This window comes from Symphalangus syndactylus, chromosome 13 (assembly GCF_028878055.3).
Source record: "Symphalangus syndactylus isolate Jambi chromosome 13, NHGRI_mSymSyn1-v2.1_pri, whole genome shotgun sequence".
Taxonomy (NCBI): Eukaryota; Metazoa; Chordata; class Mammalia; order Primates; family Hylobatidae; genus Symphalangus; species Symphalangus syndactylus.
The window spans coordinates 28,732,755-28,750,744 of NC_072435.2; the positions used below are offsets into that span (position 1 = coordinate 28,732,755).

At 52.8% G+C, this 17,990-nt stretch overlaps 1 protein-coding gene, 1 non-coding gene and 1 pseudogene across 2 annotated transcripts; all 3 read right to left on the bottom strand.

The window, feature by feature from the left end:
* Positions 1 to 9,996: 9,996 nt before the first annotated feature.
* On the bottom strand, positions 9,997 to 10,979 carry LOC129460161 (uncharacterized; annotated as a pseudogene).
* Positions 10,980 to 11,666: 687 nt separating this feature from the next.
* Positions 11,667 to 15,306, bottom strand: RPS11 (ribosomal protein S11). The gene is made up of 5 exons (XM_055237347.2): positions 14,881 to 15,306; positions 14,024 to 14,155; positions 13,751 to 13,826; positions 13,300 to 13,429; positions 11,667 to 11,844 (listed from the first exon to the last, which is right to left on the bottom strand). Exons 1-5 carry the CDS (start codon positions 14,893 to 14,895, stop codon positions 11,721 to 11,723), a joined length of 477 nt encoding a protein of 158 aa, XP_055093322.1. The 5' UTR covers positions 14,896 to 15,306; the 3' UTR covers positions 11,667 to 11,720.
* Positions 13,540 to 13,626, bottom strand: LOC129461331 (small nucleolar RNA SNORD35). The gene has a single exon (XR_008650483.1). It is a non-coding gene; the product is annotated as a small nucleolar RNA SNORD35 (small nucleolar RNA).
* Positions 15,307 to 17,990: the final 2,684 nt, after the last annotated feature.

Here is a 17,990-nt window from a genome sequence, read left to right on the forward strand (position 1 = left end):
TGAAGCCCTGTCTCTACTAAAAATACAAAAAAATTAGCCAGGTGTGGTGGCAGGCGCCTGTAGTCCCAGCTACTTAGGAGGCTGAAGCAGGAGAATGGCGTGACCCCGGGAGGCGGAGCTTGCAGTGAGCCGAGATCCCGCCACTGCCCTCCAGCCTGGGCAACAGAGCAAGACTCCACCTCAAAAAAAAAAAAAAAAAAGAAAGAAAGAAAAAAAACCCAAAGTCTAATGGGGGAGGCCGGCAGGCGGGAGACACAATTGCCTAGCAAGACTCCCTCTCCCTCTGGGCAGACTTTTTTTTTTTTTTTTTTTTTTTTGAGACGGAGTCTTGCTCTGTCGCCCAGGCTGGAGTGCAGTGGCGCAATCTTGGCTCACTGCAAGCTCCGCCTTCCGGGTTCACGCCATTCTCCTGCCTCAGCCTCTCCGAGTAGCTGGGACTACAGGCACCCGCCACCACGCCCGGCTAATTTTTTGTATTTTTAGTAGAGACGGGGTTTCACCGTGGTCTCGATCTCCTGACCTCATGATCCGCCCGCCTCGGCCTCCCAAAGTGCTGGGATTACAAGCATGAGCCACCACGCCCGGCCCTCTGGGCAGACTTTTCTTCTTTTTTTTTTTTTTTTTTGAGACGCAGCCTCGCTCTGTCATCAGGCTGGAGTGCAGTGGCGTGATCTCGGCTCACTGCAAGCTCTGCCTCCCGGGTTCAAGCGATTCTCCTGCCTCAGCCTCCCAAGTAGCTGGGATTACAGGCACGTGCCACCACACCTGGTTAATTTTTGTATTTTTAGTAGAGACGGGGGGTTTCACCATGTTGGCCAGGATGGCCTCGATCTCTTGACCTTGTGATCTGCCCGCCTCAGCCTTCCAAAGTGCTGGGATTATAGGCGTGAGCAACCGCGCCCAGCCGAGACTTTTCTTCTATTCAGGGTTTCAACTGGTTGGATGAGCCTCCCTCAATTCAGGAAGGGGAACCTCCTTTACTCAAAGCCTAACAATCTAAACATAAATCTCAGCTGGGCACAGTGGCTTACGCCTGTAATCCCAGCACTTTGGGAGGCCAAGGCAGGAGGATTGCTTGAGTTCAAGGACTAGCCTGAGTAACAGAGAGAACTTATCTCTGCAAAAAATTAAGATATTAGCCGGGTGTGGTGGTGCGCACCTGTGGTTCCAGCTACTCAAGAGGCTGAGGCTGGGGGGACCCCTTGAGCCTGAGAGTTGGAGGCTGCAGTCAGCCGTGATGACGGCACTGCACTCCAGCCTGGGCAACAGCAAGACCCTGTCTCACAAACATATATATAAATCTCATCCTAAAACGCCCTCATAGAAACATCCAGAATAGGCCGGGCGCGGTGGCTCACGCCTGTAATCCCAGCACTTTGGGAGGCAGAGGCGGGCAGATCACGAGGTCAGGAGATCGAGACTATCCTGGCTAACACAGCGAAATCCCGTCTCTACTAAAAATACAAAAAATTAGCCGGGCGTGATGGCAGGCGCCTGTAGTTCCAGCTACTTGGGAGGCTGAGGCAGGAGAATGGCGTGAACCCGGAAGGCGGAGCTTGCAGTGAGCCGAGATTGCGCCACTGCACTCCAGCCTGGGTGACAGAGCGAGACTCCGTCTCAACAACAACAAAAAAAGAAACATCCAGAATAATGTTGACCGAATATCTGTTCACTCATGGTGGCGCGGCCAAATTGACACATAAATTAACCATCAGGTAAATCTCTGTTCTCCTTGTCCAGAATGTCTTCATTTTTCTGATTCTCCTTGTGTCCTACTATGTCCTACCTGATTCTCTCTGTGTCCTACTAGAAGGAAGATCCAGTGACACCCACCCAGAGGTCCACTCCTAAGAGACAGAAAGAACCTACTTTAACTTTAATTCTTTTTTTTTTTTTTTTGAAACGGAATCTCGCTCTGTCGCCCAGGCTGGAGTGCAGTGGCTCAGTCTCGGCTCACTGCAAGCTCCGCCTCCCAGGTTCACGCCGTTCTCCTGCCTCAGCCTCCCAAGTAGCTGGGACTACATGAGCCTGCCACCACGTCTAGCTAATTTTTGTATTTTTAGTAGAGACGGGGTTTCACCGTGTTAGCCAGGATGGTCTCAATCTCCTGACCTTGTGATCCGCCCGCCTCAGCCTCCCAAAGTGCTGGGAATTACAGGTGTGAGCCACTGTGCCTGGCCACCTCCTTTAATTTCTTAAGAATCCTAATTACAGCACCCTCAGCTCTTCCCCAAAATAACCTGAGGCACCTGCCCTGTCCTTAGCTGTCTCCTCTAGTTTCCTTGGGATCGTGTAATGTCTTCAGGACACTATTCCAGCAGTCCCTGGGCCCCATTTTAAGGTTCCTTCGACTCTGACAGAGTCCTAAATGCCCTCTTACAGTGTCCCCCAGGAGCCTGCTATGCTTTTCCTGGAAGTCTGACTACCATCACTGTGGGGTCCTCCTCTATAATCCAGCCTGAGCTCTCACGTCCCCAGGGCCCTGCTGTAACATTACCAGGACATTCGTAAAGCTCCTTGGACCACCTATGATACTCACAGGTTTTGTGTTCCTTTTTTTTTTTTTTAGATGGAGTCTGGCTCTGTTGCCCAGCTTGGAGTGCACTGGTGTGAACTCGGCTCACTGCAACCTCCGCCTCCCGGGTTCAAGCGATTCTCCTGCTTCAGCCTCCCGAGTAGCTGGGATTACAGGCATCCGCCACCACACCCGGCTAATTTTTGTATTTTTAGTAGAGACGGCATTTCACCATATTGGCCAGGCTGGTCTTGAACTCCTGACCTCATAATCCACCCGCCTTGGCCTCCCAAAGTGCTGGGATTACAGGCATGAACCACCGCGCCCACAGTTTTGTGTTCTTTCTGGAGGCTCCAGGGAAGAATCGGTGTTTTTGCCTTTCCCAGCTTCTAGAAGCTACCAGCATTCCTTGGCTCATGACCCACTCCTCCATCTTCAAGGCCAGCAGCACAGCATCCTCTCCCCTGTCTGACCCATATGTCGGTCCTCACGTCTTCTCTCTCCGACACCAACCCGCCTGCCTCCCTCTCCAAAGGCGTCCTGTGATTATGTTTAGGGCTACTTGGATAATCCAAGATCATCTCCCCATCTGAACCTAACCTAATCACATCACAAAGTCCCTTTTCCCATATAAGGCCACAGTCAGAGGTTTTGGGGGACTAGGGCATGGATGTCTCTGAGGCCATGATTCAGCCGGCCGTGGTCATCTGGGGTGTCTTTCCTTCCCCCATTCTGATCTCTCTCCTTGCTGTTATAATGGCCTGGGGCTTTAGCCAGGAGGCCTCCCAGGGGTCTGCCTAGGTATTCCCCATCATAGCCCTCCTTCCTGTCACGGAAGAAAAAGATCTCAGTCAAGGTTGCAGTGAGCCATGATTGCATCACTGCACTCCAACCTGGATGACTGAGTGAGACCCTAAAGAAAAAGAAAAAGGCCTCAAGGCCCCTTAGTGCCACCTGGGAAACCCTTGCAGATGCCCTGGATTCCTGCATGTCTCTGGAGCCCATTTATAGCATCAGCTGGCTGACTTGCATCAGATCCTCAGGGTTCTGTTCTAATGAGCCCTGACTAAACCCTCTCTCCCCCTGGGATCCTGCTGTCATGTCCCCAGGGCTCTATTAGAACCCCCTTAGACTGTCACCTGGGCTCCCCAGGACAGCTATAATGTCCTGAGGGCCGCACTATAACGCAGTAGAAAGCCCCTGGCATGGCCAGACGCGGTGGCTCACGCCTGTAATCCCAGCACTTTGGGAGGCCGAGGCAGGCAGATCATCTGAGGTCAGGAGATCGAGACCAAAAAAGAGGAGAGGAGGCCGGGCGCGGTGGCTCACGCTTGTAATCCCAGCACTTTGGGAGGCCGAGGCGGGCGCATCACGAGGTCAGGAGATCGAGACCACGATGAAACCCCGTCTCTACTAAAAATACAAAAAATTAGCCGGGCGTGGTGGCGGGCGCCTGTAGTCCCAGCTACTCGGAGAGGCTGAGGCAGGAGAATGGCCTGAACCCGGGAGGCGGAGCTTGCAGTGAGCCGAGATTGCACCACTGCACTCCAGCCTGGGCGACAGAGCAAGACTCTGTCTCAAAAAAAAAAAAAGAGGAGAGGAGAGGGGAAGGGGAGGGGAGGGGAAGGGGAAGGGAAGGGGAAAGGAAAGGAAAAGCCCATGGCAGGACACACTCAACATAAAACCAAAATGTGGTCCCCTCGGTTCCAGTTTCAAGATGGTTCAAGTAGAGCACTCACCAGGTGCTGGTCCCTTCTGATCCACTCCTCAGACTGCACGAGGAGCTGGCCTTAAAGCGGGCCCTGGCCCCTGACTCTGTGCCTAGAATGGCCCCAGGCAGCTTCGAGCTGTGCACTCGGAACCACCCTAACCTCTGCCCCTCCTCTCCACCCTTACACAATAGTGCCCCCTACTGACCCAGGGGGCAATCACGCCTGAGTTCAAAACCAAAACACGACTCTTCCAGGTACACCTCTCCCAGCCAAAGGTTCTTCATCTGGAAAATGGGGATAATAATTGTGCCTTTATATTAGGGCGGTGCAAAAGTAATTGCGGTTTCTGCCATTAAAACCCCAATTGCAGGCCGGGCACAGTGGCTCACGCCTATAATCCCAGCACTTTGGAAGGCCAAGTCAGGCGGATCATGAGGTCAGGTGTTCCAGACCAGCCTGGCCAACATGGCGAAACCCTGTCTCTACTAAAAATACAAAAATTAGCCAGGCATGGTGGCACTCACCAAATAGTCCCAGCTACTCAGGAGGCTGAGGCAGAAGAATCGCTTGAACCCGGGAGGCAGAGGTTGCAATGAGCCGAGATCGTGCCACTGCACTTCAGTCTGGGTGACAGAGCAAGACTCCATCTCAAAAAAACAAACAAACAAACAAACAAACAGACAGACAAAAAACCTGCAATTGCTGGCTAGACATGGTGGCTCACACCTGTAATCCCAGCACTTTGGGAGGCTGAGGCGGGTGGATCACCTGAGGTCAGGAGTTTGAGACCAGCCTGGCCAACATGGCAAAACCCCATCTCTATTACAAATACAAAAATTAGCCAGACATGGTAGTGGGTGCCTGTAATCCCAGCTACTTGGGAGGCTGAGGCGGGAGAATTGCTTGAACCTGGGAGGCAGAGGTTGCAGTGAGATGACGTTGTGCCACTGCACTCCAGCCTGGGCAACAGAGTGAGACTCAAAAACAAACAAACAAAAAAAAACCACAATTGCTTTTGCACCAACCTATTTCTTTTTTTTTTTTCAAGATGGAGTCTCGCTCTGTCACCCAGGCTGGAGTGCAGTGGTACAATCTCGGCTCACTGCAAGCTCCGGCTCCCGGGTTCACGCCATTCTCCTGCTTCAGCCTCCCGAGTAGCTGGGACTACAGGTGCCCACCACCACGCCCGGCTAATTTTTTGTATTTTTAGTAGAGACGAGGTTTCACCATGTTAGCCAGGATGGTCTCGATCTCCTGACCTTGTGATCTGCCCGCCTCAGCCTCCCAAAGTGCTGGAATTACAGGTGTGAGCCACCGCACCCGGCCCAACCTACTATTTCATTAGAGGCTTCAGCAGGCCAAAGGCTGCACATGGGCACACAGGGCATCCGTAGTAGCCCCCGGTTCCTGTTAATGCCCCCACTCCACAGCCAGGCTGGGCCCCCAGGGATCCCACTGGATTGCAGGCTCTGACGCCAGGCCCTGGCTGGAGCTGTCTTGCTCACTCTTGCACCCATCCCCGGGGAACAGCATAATAAATATTTGTAGAACGAATGTCCCTGGGAAGGCTTGATGTGCTCCTAAAACTCATCTAGAACATCTTTGCTGTTCTGCTAGAATGTTCTAGCTAAATCTATACTGACCTCTGAAACATCCATAGGTCTTTTATTTTTACTTTTTTTCTTGAGATGGGGTCTCATTCTGTCACCCAGGCTGGAATGCAGTGGCATGATAATAGTTCACTGCAGCCTCGATCTCCCGGGCTGAAGCGATCCTCCCACCTCAGCCTCCCGAGTAGCTGGTACTACAGGTACGTACCACCACACCTGGCTAATTTTTAAGTTTTTTTTTGTAGAGATGGGGTCTTCCTATGTTGCCTAGGCTGGTCTCAAACTGCTGGGCTCAAGAGAGCTTCCCATCTTGGCCTCTCAAAGTGCTGGGATTGCAGGCTGAGCCACTGCGCCTGGCCTGTCTTGCTATAATATCTAATAGAACCAGGACCTACTACAATGTCAGACCCAGGAATTCCTGCTGGGCTCAGGGCAATGCTGACACTCGGCAGTGGGCCTGCTTAACTACTCCTGGAACACACTCCAATTCAATTTCCAGATTCCACTCACACACCTTGGGACTAGTTCAATGAGCTCAGGTGCCTGCTACATAAATAACATTTTTTTTTTTTTTTTAGACAGAGTCTCGCTCTGTCACCAGGCTGGAGCACAGTGGTGCAATCTCGTCTCACTGCAAGCTTCGCCTCCCGGGTTCAAGAGATTCTCCTGCCTCAGCCTCCCGAGTAGCTGGGACTACAGGTGCCCGCCACCACACCCAGCTAAATTTTGTATTTTTAGTAAAGACGGGGTTTCACCATGTTGGCCAGGATGGTCTCGATCTCCTGACCTCGTGATCCACCCGCCTCGGCCTCCCAAAGTGCTGGGATTACAGGCGTGAGCCACTGCGTCCGGCCGGTAATATATTTTATATTACATAATTATAAATATAGCCATGGGCCGGCTATAATTTAACCTGAGTATTGCAACCATGTAATATCAGCAGGGCCTGTCACAGGAGCCCAAGGTTTTACTTAGTATTATAATAGCCCACAGGAGGCTGCAGCAATGATGGCCATCTGGCTCTAATATCACAGACCCATGACCTGCTGCAGGGCTGCAATACAAGATAACCAAGACCTGCCCTGTTTTCACACGGTAGGTTTGATGCCTGTCTTTCTTTTTTCTTTGAGACAGGGTCTGACTCTGTCACCCAGGCTGGAGTGCAGTGGTGTCATCCTAGCCTGCTATAGACTCAGACCTCTGGGCCCAAGTGATCCTCCTGCCTCAGCCTCCTGAGTGGCTGGGACTACAGACCCAACACAGTTTTTTTTTTTTGAGATGGGGTCTCACTCTGTTGCCCAGGCTAGTGTGCAGTGGTGTGATCTCGGCTCACTGCAGCCTCCGCCTCCTGGGTTCAAGTGATTCTCCTGCCTCAGCCTCCCGAGAAGCTGGGACTACAGACACTGCGACATGTCCGGCTAATGTTTGTATTTTTAGTAGAGATGGGGTTTCACCATATTGACCAGGCTGGCTTCGAACTCCTGACTCTTGATCCGCCTGCCTTGGCCTCCCAAAGTGCTGGGATTACAGGCGTGAGCTACCACACCTGGCCATATATATATACATATATATATATACACACACATATATATATACACATACATATATATACATACATGTATATACACATATACACACACACACACATATATATATATATATATATATATATATATATATACACACATATATATATATGTATATATTAAATAGAGATGGGAGTCTCCCTTTGTTGCTCAGGCTGGTCTCTAACTCCTGGCTCAAGCAATCCTCCTGCCCTGGCTTCCCTAAGTAGTGGGATTACAGGTGTGAGCCACCGCACCTGGCCTGACCGCTATCATTATAAACCCAGAACCCTACTATAAAAGCTAACTTTCTTGTGAAAAGGCAATGCCATTGGGGCCCCCTATAATAGGCATTCGACAGAATATTCCAGAAGCATGCTAAAACAGACTCAACATCCCATGACAAACTACCAGGGCTTGCTGTAATGGAGCCAGGATCCCGCAACCATACAATAAACATTAAAATAAAAACCATGGGTCCATTACAGCAAGGGCTGCCTGCCAGAGGCCCTGGTCCTTAAGCCTGCCCAAGGGGCCCCACAAGATGCTGTAACATGACACTATGGGCCTTTCTCCAACACCAGGCTGAGGGCCCGCGGCATTGTTACTTTCCAGTGTACACTTAATCAGGACTGGTTCTATGCCATTATCACACACGAGCATTGTTTTTTTTTGAGACTGAGTCGCCCTCTGTTGCTTAGGTGGAGTGCTATCTTGGCTCACTGCAACCTCTGCCTCCCAGGTTCAAGCGATTCTCCTGCCTCAGCCTCCTGAGTAGCTGGGACTACAGGTGCGTGCTATCACACTGGCTAATTTTTGTATTTTTAGTAGAGACATGGTTTCGCCACATTGACCAGGATGGTCTTGAACTCCTGACCTCAAGTGATCCGCCTGCCTCGGCCTCCCAAAGTGCTGGGATTACAGCCGTGAGCCACAGGACCTGGCTCACATGAGCATATTGATCCTCCCATTAGGGCAGGGAGGCAAGAAGCCATTTTACAGATTAGGAAACTGAGGCTCTGTGGTGGAGGAGTGGGTCTGTTTTCCAAGGTCACACACGGCTAGGGAGCTGCAGGGCCAGAAGTTGGAACAGAGCCTCGGTGGGTCTCTGCTACATCTGGGGCCTCCGGCTCAGCTTTACTGCTTCGGGTTATTGAGCCCCTGAAGGCTAGGGGTCAAGGTCCGCCCAGCCAGAATGTGGCAACTTCACATCATTCATTCCTTCACCATCCATTTTTCCATCAGTCAGGAAGGACGTTGGTATTGAGGCTGACATATGTTATCAAGGACAGTAACTACCATGGCTTCCGAAGTTTTGCCAAAACCTCACATGCATGACCTTCTGGCCAAGCATCTGTGATTTCATATTGTTGAAGCATTCATGGTATCCCTGGGGGCTGCAGCTTTCTATATGTTTGCTATGGCTGAACCAAGAAAGAAGGCATATGCAGATTTCTACAGAAATTATGATTCCATGAAAGGTTTTGTGGTGAGGAAGGCTGGTATCTTTTTTTTTTTTTTTTTTTTTGAGATGGAGTCTCACCCTGTCACCCAGACTGGAGTGCAGTGGCGCGATCTCAGCTCACTGCAACCTCTACTGCCCAGGTTCAAGCGATTCTCCTGCCTCAACCTACGGAGTAGCAGGGATTACAGGTGTCTGCCACCGTGCCCGGCTAATTTTTGTATTTTTAGTAGAGACGGGGTTTCACCATCTTGATCAGGCTGGTCTTGAACTCCTGACCTCGTGATCCACCCACCTTGGCCTCCCAAAGTGCTAGGATTACAGGCGTGAGCCACTGCACCTGGCTGGAAGGCTGGTATCTTTCAGAGTGCAATCATCTTGGAATATAAAGAATTTCTTCAGGTTGAATTACCTAGAAGTTTGTCACTGACTTGTTCCTGAACTATGACACATGAATATATGGGCTAAGAAATAGTTTCTCTTCATAAACAACAAATAAAAAAATTAATTCATTCACTTAATTAAAGACAAAGAGAGTGAGGGAGGGAGCCAGGTGGAAACTCGAGGTTAGAGTATTCCAGATAGAGGGAACAGATGGTGAGGAGGCTCAGAGGAACAGCAGGTCTGGTGAGCGCTGGGGGTGTGGGGCTGAGCGAGAGGGAGAGCAGGTGGGAGGGGAGACAAGGGAACCTGCTGACCTAGGAACTCTATCTCCTTGGGTTATCAGATAACCTATGGGCAGGGTGCAGTGGCTCACGCCTGTAATCCCAGCATTTTGGGAGGCCAACATGGGTGGATCATGAGGTCAGGAGTTCGAGACCAGCCTGGCCAACATGGTGAAACCCCGTCTCTACTAAAAATTAAAAAATTAGCTGGGTGTGGTGGCGCACGCCTGTAATCCCAGCTACTCAGGAGACAGAGGCAGGAGATTCACTTTAACTCAGAAGGCGGAGGTTGCGGTGAGCCAAGATTGCACCATTGCACTCCAGCCTGTGCGACAGAGCAAGACTCTGCCTCAAAAAAAAAAAATAAATAAATAAATAAAATAAAATAAAATAAAAATAAAAAGAATCTATGGTCCTTATCCCCACTCTTCAGGTGCAAGGCCTGTCAAGGGGTCAGAGAGGGTCTTTTAAACTTGGTCTTTGTGATCCAGCAGGCCCAGCAGAGGTCCTTCCCCAGCACACACTCTGACCTCAGCACACCACCTGACGTGATGTGTTGGGGTGCCAAGGAGACGCCCCAACAATCGGGGAGGAAACCGGGGAGCCGGGCTGTTGTTGTAAACACAGCAGCCCCACCCGAACGGAAACACCTGCAGCCGAGGGGAGGGGGCTGCAACCTCCCATCCCTCTCTGGGTCTCCGTCCCCTCCCTCTGGAGTCCACTCCCTCTTTGCCCCTTGCTGGTTCTCTACTGCCCCCAGCATAGGGTGGAGTGGGTGTGCAGTTTCTGCGACTCAGGGCGGCGTCCCCCCAACCTGTCCCTGCCCCTTCCTGCCCTCTTTGATGCGGCCCCACTTCCTCTGGCAGGAACCCCCGCCCTCCCTGGACCTGGGTATAAAGCAGGGACTGGGCCCACGGGCAGGCGGCATCCCCGAGACAGCAGCGGCAGTGGCGGCTCCTCTCCCCATGGCCCTGTCTCCCAACCCTTGTACCAGTGCTGGGCTCAGACCCTGGTACAGGCCTGGGGGACAGGGACCTGGGGACCCCGGCACCGGCAGGCCCCAAGGGGTGAGGTGAGCAGGCATTGGGACCTCCCCTCCCTGTACTCCCATCTCTGCTGCGGCTTTGGGTCCCACACATCCTCTGGTGCACTCCTGCCTGGCTGCCCCCACCCCATGCCTGTCGTCCCCACCTCTGTGTGATGCACAAAGTGCACCTGTTTCTATTGTACCTGCCTCTCACGGTGGTCTCTGTGCTCTCCCCAGCTCTGCAAAACCCCTCCTCCCCTTGTGCCACAACCTTGGGCCACTGTGTCTGTCCTGTCCTGTTCCTCTCAAGGCCCCCATCTCCGCGGCCTCTGTGTGTTGGGCCATCTCCGGGCACTTCCTGCCCACTTCCTTCCCAGCAGCCTGGGCCCCGGTACCACTGAACGGGCTCCAGGGGAGCCTCATGATGCCACTTGCCCACACCACCAATTTCCTTACTGCGATTTTGAGGCAGCCGGCGCAGAGGAAGTTTCTAGAATCTGAGACCTGGAACTCAGCTACTCACTGGGACTTCAAGTGGAGGGCCTGGCCTCTCCCAGATGAGTTTCCTCATCTGCAGATAGGCCTGGTGCCCAACTAGGTGTGGGCGGTGGGTGCATGGGGCCCCTGTCCTTGGCTATAAGCAGGGATAGGAGACCCAGGCTGAAGCCAAGACCTTTACACTTCACAGCCAGACAACAGGGCCTCAGGACATCCCACTCTACCTGGGTGAGCCCATGCCCACAGCAGGGGGGGGCTGCAGCTTCTTCCCCTCCCCACCCAAGGTGGTCAGGAAAGAGACAGACCAGGGCTTGGAGGACCCAGGGGCCTCCGCCCTCACTCACTTCCTCCCCAGAGACTGGAGGCGGCGGGGGGGACAGCGCAACACCAGGTAATCAGCCTTATTCAGACACCGAAAAGGTGACAAGAACTAAAAAAGGAGACCCAGGGGAAGGTAGGCATCTCAGCTCAGGCTCCACTGTCCTCACCCACAAACATGGGCAGGAGGCCTCTCTGACAGCAGCTTTGCCCAGTTCCCCGAGGCACACCCCCACCCCCACCCCCACCCCCACCAATGCTCTGGTAAAGGCACAGAAGACCCCAAGTCTGGCCTGGGAATGAGAAAATAACTTTATTTCACTGTTGGGAGCGGGCTGACGTCCAGCCTCAGAACTTCTGGAACTGCTTCTTGGTGCCGGCAGCCTTGGTGACTTTGAGCACGTTGAAGCGCACTGTCTTGCTCAGAGGCCGGCACTCACCCACTGTGACGATGTCACCGATCTGGACGTCCCTGTGGAGGCAGGTAGGGCCATGTCCTCAGGAGGGGCCACCCCAGCAGACCCCAGGAGGCACTCCCTCCCCTTCACCAGGCTGAAGGCTCTCTGCTTCGGCTCCACCAAACCCCAACCAAGCTCTACTCGCCAATTCAACCTGCCCCCTCCTTTCGTACAAATTCTGTGCCAAGCACTAAGCTCGACGCTGTACACAGAGCAGGCCACCACCCCTCTGAGGACTGCTGGGGTGGACGAGCTCCATTTCACAACCAAACTGGAGGCCCCCAAGTTGTCAGCATCCTCCTCACCACCCCACCCCAGCAGAGGAGCAGGGGGATCCTGTAGCACCGACAACCACAGGTCCCTTATCGCTCAGCATCAGTTTGGGCCACCCTCCTCCCCACCCACAGGACTCCTCACCTTGCTCCCAAGATCCTCCCCGCCCAGAGGGCCACCAATATCAGCTGCCAACATCCCCATTCTGGTTATACTTGGCTGTCATCTGGCACCCACCCTGCTTGAAGGTGCCCTCTGAGGGAGCAGGACTTTGTTCCTGGCTCACCACTGAACCCCAAGCATCTCACACCAAACCTGGCACGTGATAAACTCTAAATAAAACATGCTGAGGGAACGAACAAACATTTAATTCCGACATTTCTGAGGTTCCCATCTGGTGTAACATCCTAACATTTTGGTTCCAACGCACCTGCCCATTACAGGTTCAGCACTCTAATCCAAAAATTCTGAAACGCTGCAAAATCTGAATTTTTGTGTGTGTGGGAGAGACAGGGTCTTACTCTGTCGCCCAGGCCATCTCGGCTCACTGCAGCCTCCACTTTCTGGGCTCAAGCAATCCTCCCACCCCAGCCGCCTGAGGACCTGAGACTACAGGCACATGCTACCACACCTGGCAAACTGTTGTATTTTTTGTAGAGAGAGGGTTTTGCCATGTTGCCCAGGCTGGTCTCAAACTCCTGGGCTCAAGGGATCCTCCTGCCTCAGCCTCCTACAGTGCTGGGATTACTGACTGGAGCCACGGTGCCTGGCTAAAATCTGAAACTTTCTGAATACCAGCATGACATCTTTGCTTTCCGATGGTTCAACGTACGCAAACTTTGTTTCACACACAGAATTATAAAACGTACTGCATAAGATTACTTTCAGGCTATGTGAATAAGGTGTATATGAAACAAATGAGCTTCCTGTTTAGACCTACGTCACATCCCCGAACATCTCACTATGCATACGAGAACATTCCAAAATCTGGTTCCAAGCATTTCAGGTAGAGATATTCAACCTGTAGAACACTTTGATTCTGAAGAACATATAATATACAAATCCTGAGATTCTGAGGCTTCCCAGAGATGCCACCTCAGTCATTCCCTCCCTCAGTTGGCCTTAAATTGGCCCGATCTGGAACCTGAAGGCTGAGAGAGCATGGCCTGAGCAATCTGATGGGCCACTGCGCTCACCTGAAGCAGGGGGACAAGTGTACAGACATGTTCTTGTGGCGCTTCTCGAAGCGGTTGTACTTGCGGATGTAGTGCAGATAGTCTCGGCGGATGACAATGGTCCTCTGCATCTTCATCTTGGTCACCACGCCTAGGAGCAGGGGCAGATCATAGGTCAGGTCCCATGGGAAAGAGGACCATAGGTAACCTAGGGCATGCTGGGACACAGAAGCAGCTGAGCAGGGATCCCAAAAAGCCCCGTTTCCGGCATCAGTTTTACCAAGTGGCTTTCTCAGCAGTGCCCACGTGGGCATCTGAAGACCATCGTGAAAACAGACATCATCTGCCAATGCCCCTGGACCTACAAGTTTGCATTCCCAACCACCCCTCTCACCCAGGACCCAGGAGTCTGCGCCCCAAGCCTCTTCTTTCAGTATTTCAGGCCCCAGACACCAGTAACTCCTGCACTTACCAGAGAGGATCCGCCCTCGAATGGACACATTACCAGTGAAGGGGCATTTTTTGTCAATGTAGGTGCCCTCAATAGCCTGAAAGAATAGGAAAGAGAAAGGAGTGAGCATTGGGCGGCCGGTTCCTTAAAAGAGCCAGGGGCGTGGCCTCAGGGAAGCAACTACAATTCCCATCAGCCCCGGAAGAAGCCACTCAGATGTAGGTAGGGCAACTCGTCGTGGGCACACGTGCAGGAACGCCAGGGTCCCCTTCTTTCTTCTGAGGTTCCCCGCACCTCCTTGGGTGTCTTGAAGCCCAGACCGATGTTCTTGTAGTACCGCGGGAGCTTCTCCTTGCCAGTTTCTCCCAGCAGGACCCTCTTCTTGTTTTGAAAGATGGTCGGCTGCTTTTGGTAGGCACGCTCAGTCTACAGGTATGAGCAGAAAACTGATGAGCTGCTAAGTTTGGAGCCGGCAGCCAACCAGCCCTAGAGACCTTCCCAGAACCTCCCAGACCCCATGCTCTACATTTACTTGCTAAGCGCCGGCGTCCAAGGCCTGGTGCCCCAGAATCACCCTCTAAGACACGACCACCCTGACTTTACCTGCAATTCATACTCAGATCTAAGCCCGGGGTTATTTCAATTTATATACTCCAGAAGGCCTCTCAGGGCTTGCAAAATTCATCCTCTAAACCAGGATCACCCCTCTCACACCCTGGACACCTTTCAGCGAGGATCATTCTCCAAGACCCAAGGTCGCCCACCCAGGATTCACTCCTTATGTAGTACATAAGGATTCAGAATTAAATACCAGACGGCAGGCTCCCTGGATTCGCCCTTAGGAGTCCGTTTCCACAGAATTAACCCTGAAGACCGGAGAACTCCAAAAAAACCTTCTTAAGCTTGGTTTTTAAGAAGGTAAGTCCTAAAACGCTTGAGCCTCCATTAACGCCAGGAGCCCCCAGGAATTAGGAAGCACTCATCTAGAAACAAGCAAAAGCAAGCGCTCTCCACCCCAGTTAATCTCTAGAAAATAATCACGGACGCCCGGAATTAACCCCCGAACTTGGGCGCCGGGCTCTGCCCTCCCGGACGCGCCCCTGAAGGCCAAGGCGGACCCCACAGCCCGGCATCCAACCCCGAGCCCGCACCTGAATGTCCGCCATCTTCCCGGCCGCCTGAAAAAAGGAAAGCGGCAGCAGCCTCCGGGTTTCCTTATCGATTACGCAGGGGCTGGAGAGGAAGTGACGTAAGGAGAAACGATGCACGGCCTTGGGCGGGGCCTCGAGCGCGACTCTGATGGACAGGCTGCACTTAAACCAGCAGGTGATTCGGGAACCGTGAAGGACTGACGGGCGGGAAGTGGTAGACGCTGTCTCGCGAGAGTCTTAGGCCCCACAACGCCGGGCGCGATTATTTAGGCAGGGAAGACGTGACCAGCCTTCAGCCCGCCTGTATTACCGCGGGAGTCGTACGGAGTCTGTCCTCTTTCGGCGCGGTGTAGGCTCCCGTGGGATTTGGAGACCGCGTGGCTTTGTTCGTTCAGCCTTCAAACCGGATGAGGCGGCGGCCATCTTTTTATGGGCGGGCGGCCGGGGTGTGTTTGGAGCGTGTGTGGCGGGGTCGCCATCTTTGTTAGGGGCAGGAGCTGCCCACGAGCTTTTAGAAGTGCAGTGAAAGTTACTCTCGGCCGAGCGCGGTGGCTCACGCCTGTAATCCCAACACTTTGGGAGGCTAAGGCGGGCGGATCACCTGAGGTCAGGAGTTCAACACCAGCCTGGCCAACATGGTGAAACCCCGTCTCTACTAACTCCAGCCTGGCCAACATGGTGAAACCCCGTCTCTACTAAAAATACAAAAATTAGCCGGGCGTTGTGGCGGGCGCCTGTAATCCCAGCTACTCGGAAGGCTGAGGCAGGAGAATACGCTTGAACCTGGGAGGCGAAGGTTGCAGTGAGCTGAGATCGCGCCATGGAACTCCAGCCTGGGCGACAGACAGCCTGGGCGACAGAGCAAGACTCTGTATCAAACAAAACAAACAAACAAAAAACGGGCTCGGTGGCTCACGCCTGTAATCCCAGCAGTTTGGAAGGCTGAGGTGGGCGGATCACCTGAGGTCAGGAGTTCGAGACCAGCCTGACCAACATGGAGAAACCCCGTCTCTACTAAAAATACAAAATTAGCCGGGCATGGTGGCGCATGCCTGTAATCCCAGCTACTCAGGAAGCTGAGGCAGGAGAATCGCTTGAACCTGGGAGGCGGAGGTTGCAGTAAGCCGAGATCGCGCCATTGCACTCCAGGTTGGGCAACAACAGCAAAACCGTCTCAAAGAAAGAAAGAAAGAAAGTTACTCTCGCCGAGTGCAGTGCGCCGCGCCTGTAATCCCAACACTTTGGGAGGTCGAGGGAGGTGGATCGCTTGAGCTGGGGAGGTCGTGGCCGCAGTGAGCTATGATTGCGCCACTGCACTCTAGCCTGGGCGACTGAGCGAGACCGTCTCAAAAAAAAAAAAAAAAAAAAAAAAGCAGGCTACTCTCTCCTCATTTCATCCGCGGACGGTGATTTAATTGGTGCCACAGGTTGGGGTGGAGCGATCCTTCTGCTCTTTTTTCTGTCGATAACAGGATCGTCTAGTAGAACTTTATGTGATGGAAATTTTCTATATCTGCGCTGGTGGACACGGTAGTCACTGGCACTCGAAATGTGGCTTTTATGACTGAGGACATAAGTGTTTAACTTTGATTGTGTTATATCTAAATAGCCACATGTGGCTAAAGGCTACTGTGTTGAACAGCACAAGTGTATAGCTGAATAATTACGGTGTTTTTTTTTTTTTTTTGTAGACGGAGTCTCGCTCTGTCACCAAGGCTGCAGTGGCGCGATCTCGACCCACTACAAGCTCCGCCTCCCGGGTTCACGCCATTCTTCTGCCTCAGCCTCTCCGAGTAGCTGGGACTACAGGCGCCCGCCACCACGCTCGGCTAATTTTTTTTTTTTTTTTTTTTCTTTGAGACGGAGTCTCGCTCTGTCACCCAGGCTGCAGTGGCGCGATCTCGACTCACTGCAAGCTCCGCCTCCCGGGTTCCCGCCATTCTCCTGCCTCAGCCTCTCCGAGTAGCTGGGACTACAGGTGCCCGCCACCACGCCCGGCTAATTTTTTTTTGTATTTTTAGTAGAGACGAGTTTCACCGTGGTCTCGATCTACTGACCTCGTGATCCGCCCGCCTCGGCCTCCCAAAATGCTGGGATTACAAGCGTGAGCCACCGCGCCCGGCCGAATTTTTTGTATTTTTAGTAGAGACGGGTTTCACCGTGGTCTCGATCTCCTGACTTCGTGATCCACCCGCCTCAGCCTCCCAAAGTGCTGGGATTACAAGCGTGAGCCACCGCTCCCAGCCGGTATTTTATTTATTTTTAGAGACTCCCTAGGGTGTCTGTCGGCCAGGCTAGAGTACAGTGGCTCAGTCATAGCTCACTGCAGCCTCGACCTCCCTAGCCTCAGGTAGTCCTCCCACCTCAGCCTTGCAAGTAGCTGGGACTAGAGGCGTGTGTCACCATGCCCAGCTGATTTATTTTATTTTTAGTAGGGACAAGGTCTCGCTATATTACCCAGACTGGTCTCGAACTCCTGGGCTCAAGTGATTCTCTGGCCTCGGCCTCCCAAAGTTCCGGGAACAGGTGTGAGACTGCACCCAGCCTCACTCTATTCATATTTAAGTGCTCAGGAGCCACAAGTGGGGTTAGTGGCTTGTGTATTGTGTATCAATTAGTGAAGCTATCGAACATCTTAATAAAAAAAAAAAAATTGGCCGGGCGTGGTGGCTCACGCCTGTAATCCCAGCACTTTGGGAGGCCGAGGTGGGTGGATCACGAGGTCAGGAGAGCGAGACCATCGTGGCTAACACGGTGAAACCCTGTCTCTACTAAAAATACAAAAAATTAGCCGGGCGTGGTGGCGGGCGCCTGTAGTCCCAGCTACTCGGGAGGCTGAGGCAGGAGAATGGCGTGAACCCGGGGGGCGGAGCTTGCAGAGAGCGGAGAGCACGCCACTGCACTGCAGCCTGGGCAACAGAGCCAGACTCTGTCTCAAAAAACAAAAAAATTTCTTATTAACTCAGTCTCCCTATGTTGCCCTGTCTAGACTCCAACTCCTGGACTCAAGCCAATCCTCTCACTTCAAATGTTTGGGGTTACAGGTGTGAGCCACCACATCCTGTGAGAGTTGTTTGTTTTTTGAGACGGAGTCTCACTCTGTCGCCCAG

Coding starts and splice junctions, on each gene's coding strand:
- RPS11 (XM_055237347.2), bottom strand. Junction 13,827..14,023: donor GCTTCAAGACACCCAAGGAG/GTGCGGGGAACC, acceptor CTATTCTTTCAG/GCTATTGAGGGCACCTACAT. Junction 11,845..13,299: donor CACTTGTCCCCCTGCTTCAG/GTGAGCGCAGTG, acceptor CTGCCTCCACAG/GGACGTCCAGATCGGTGACA.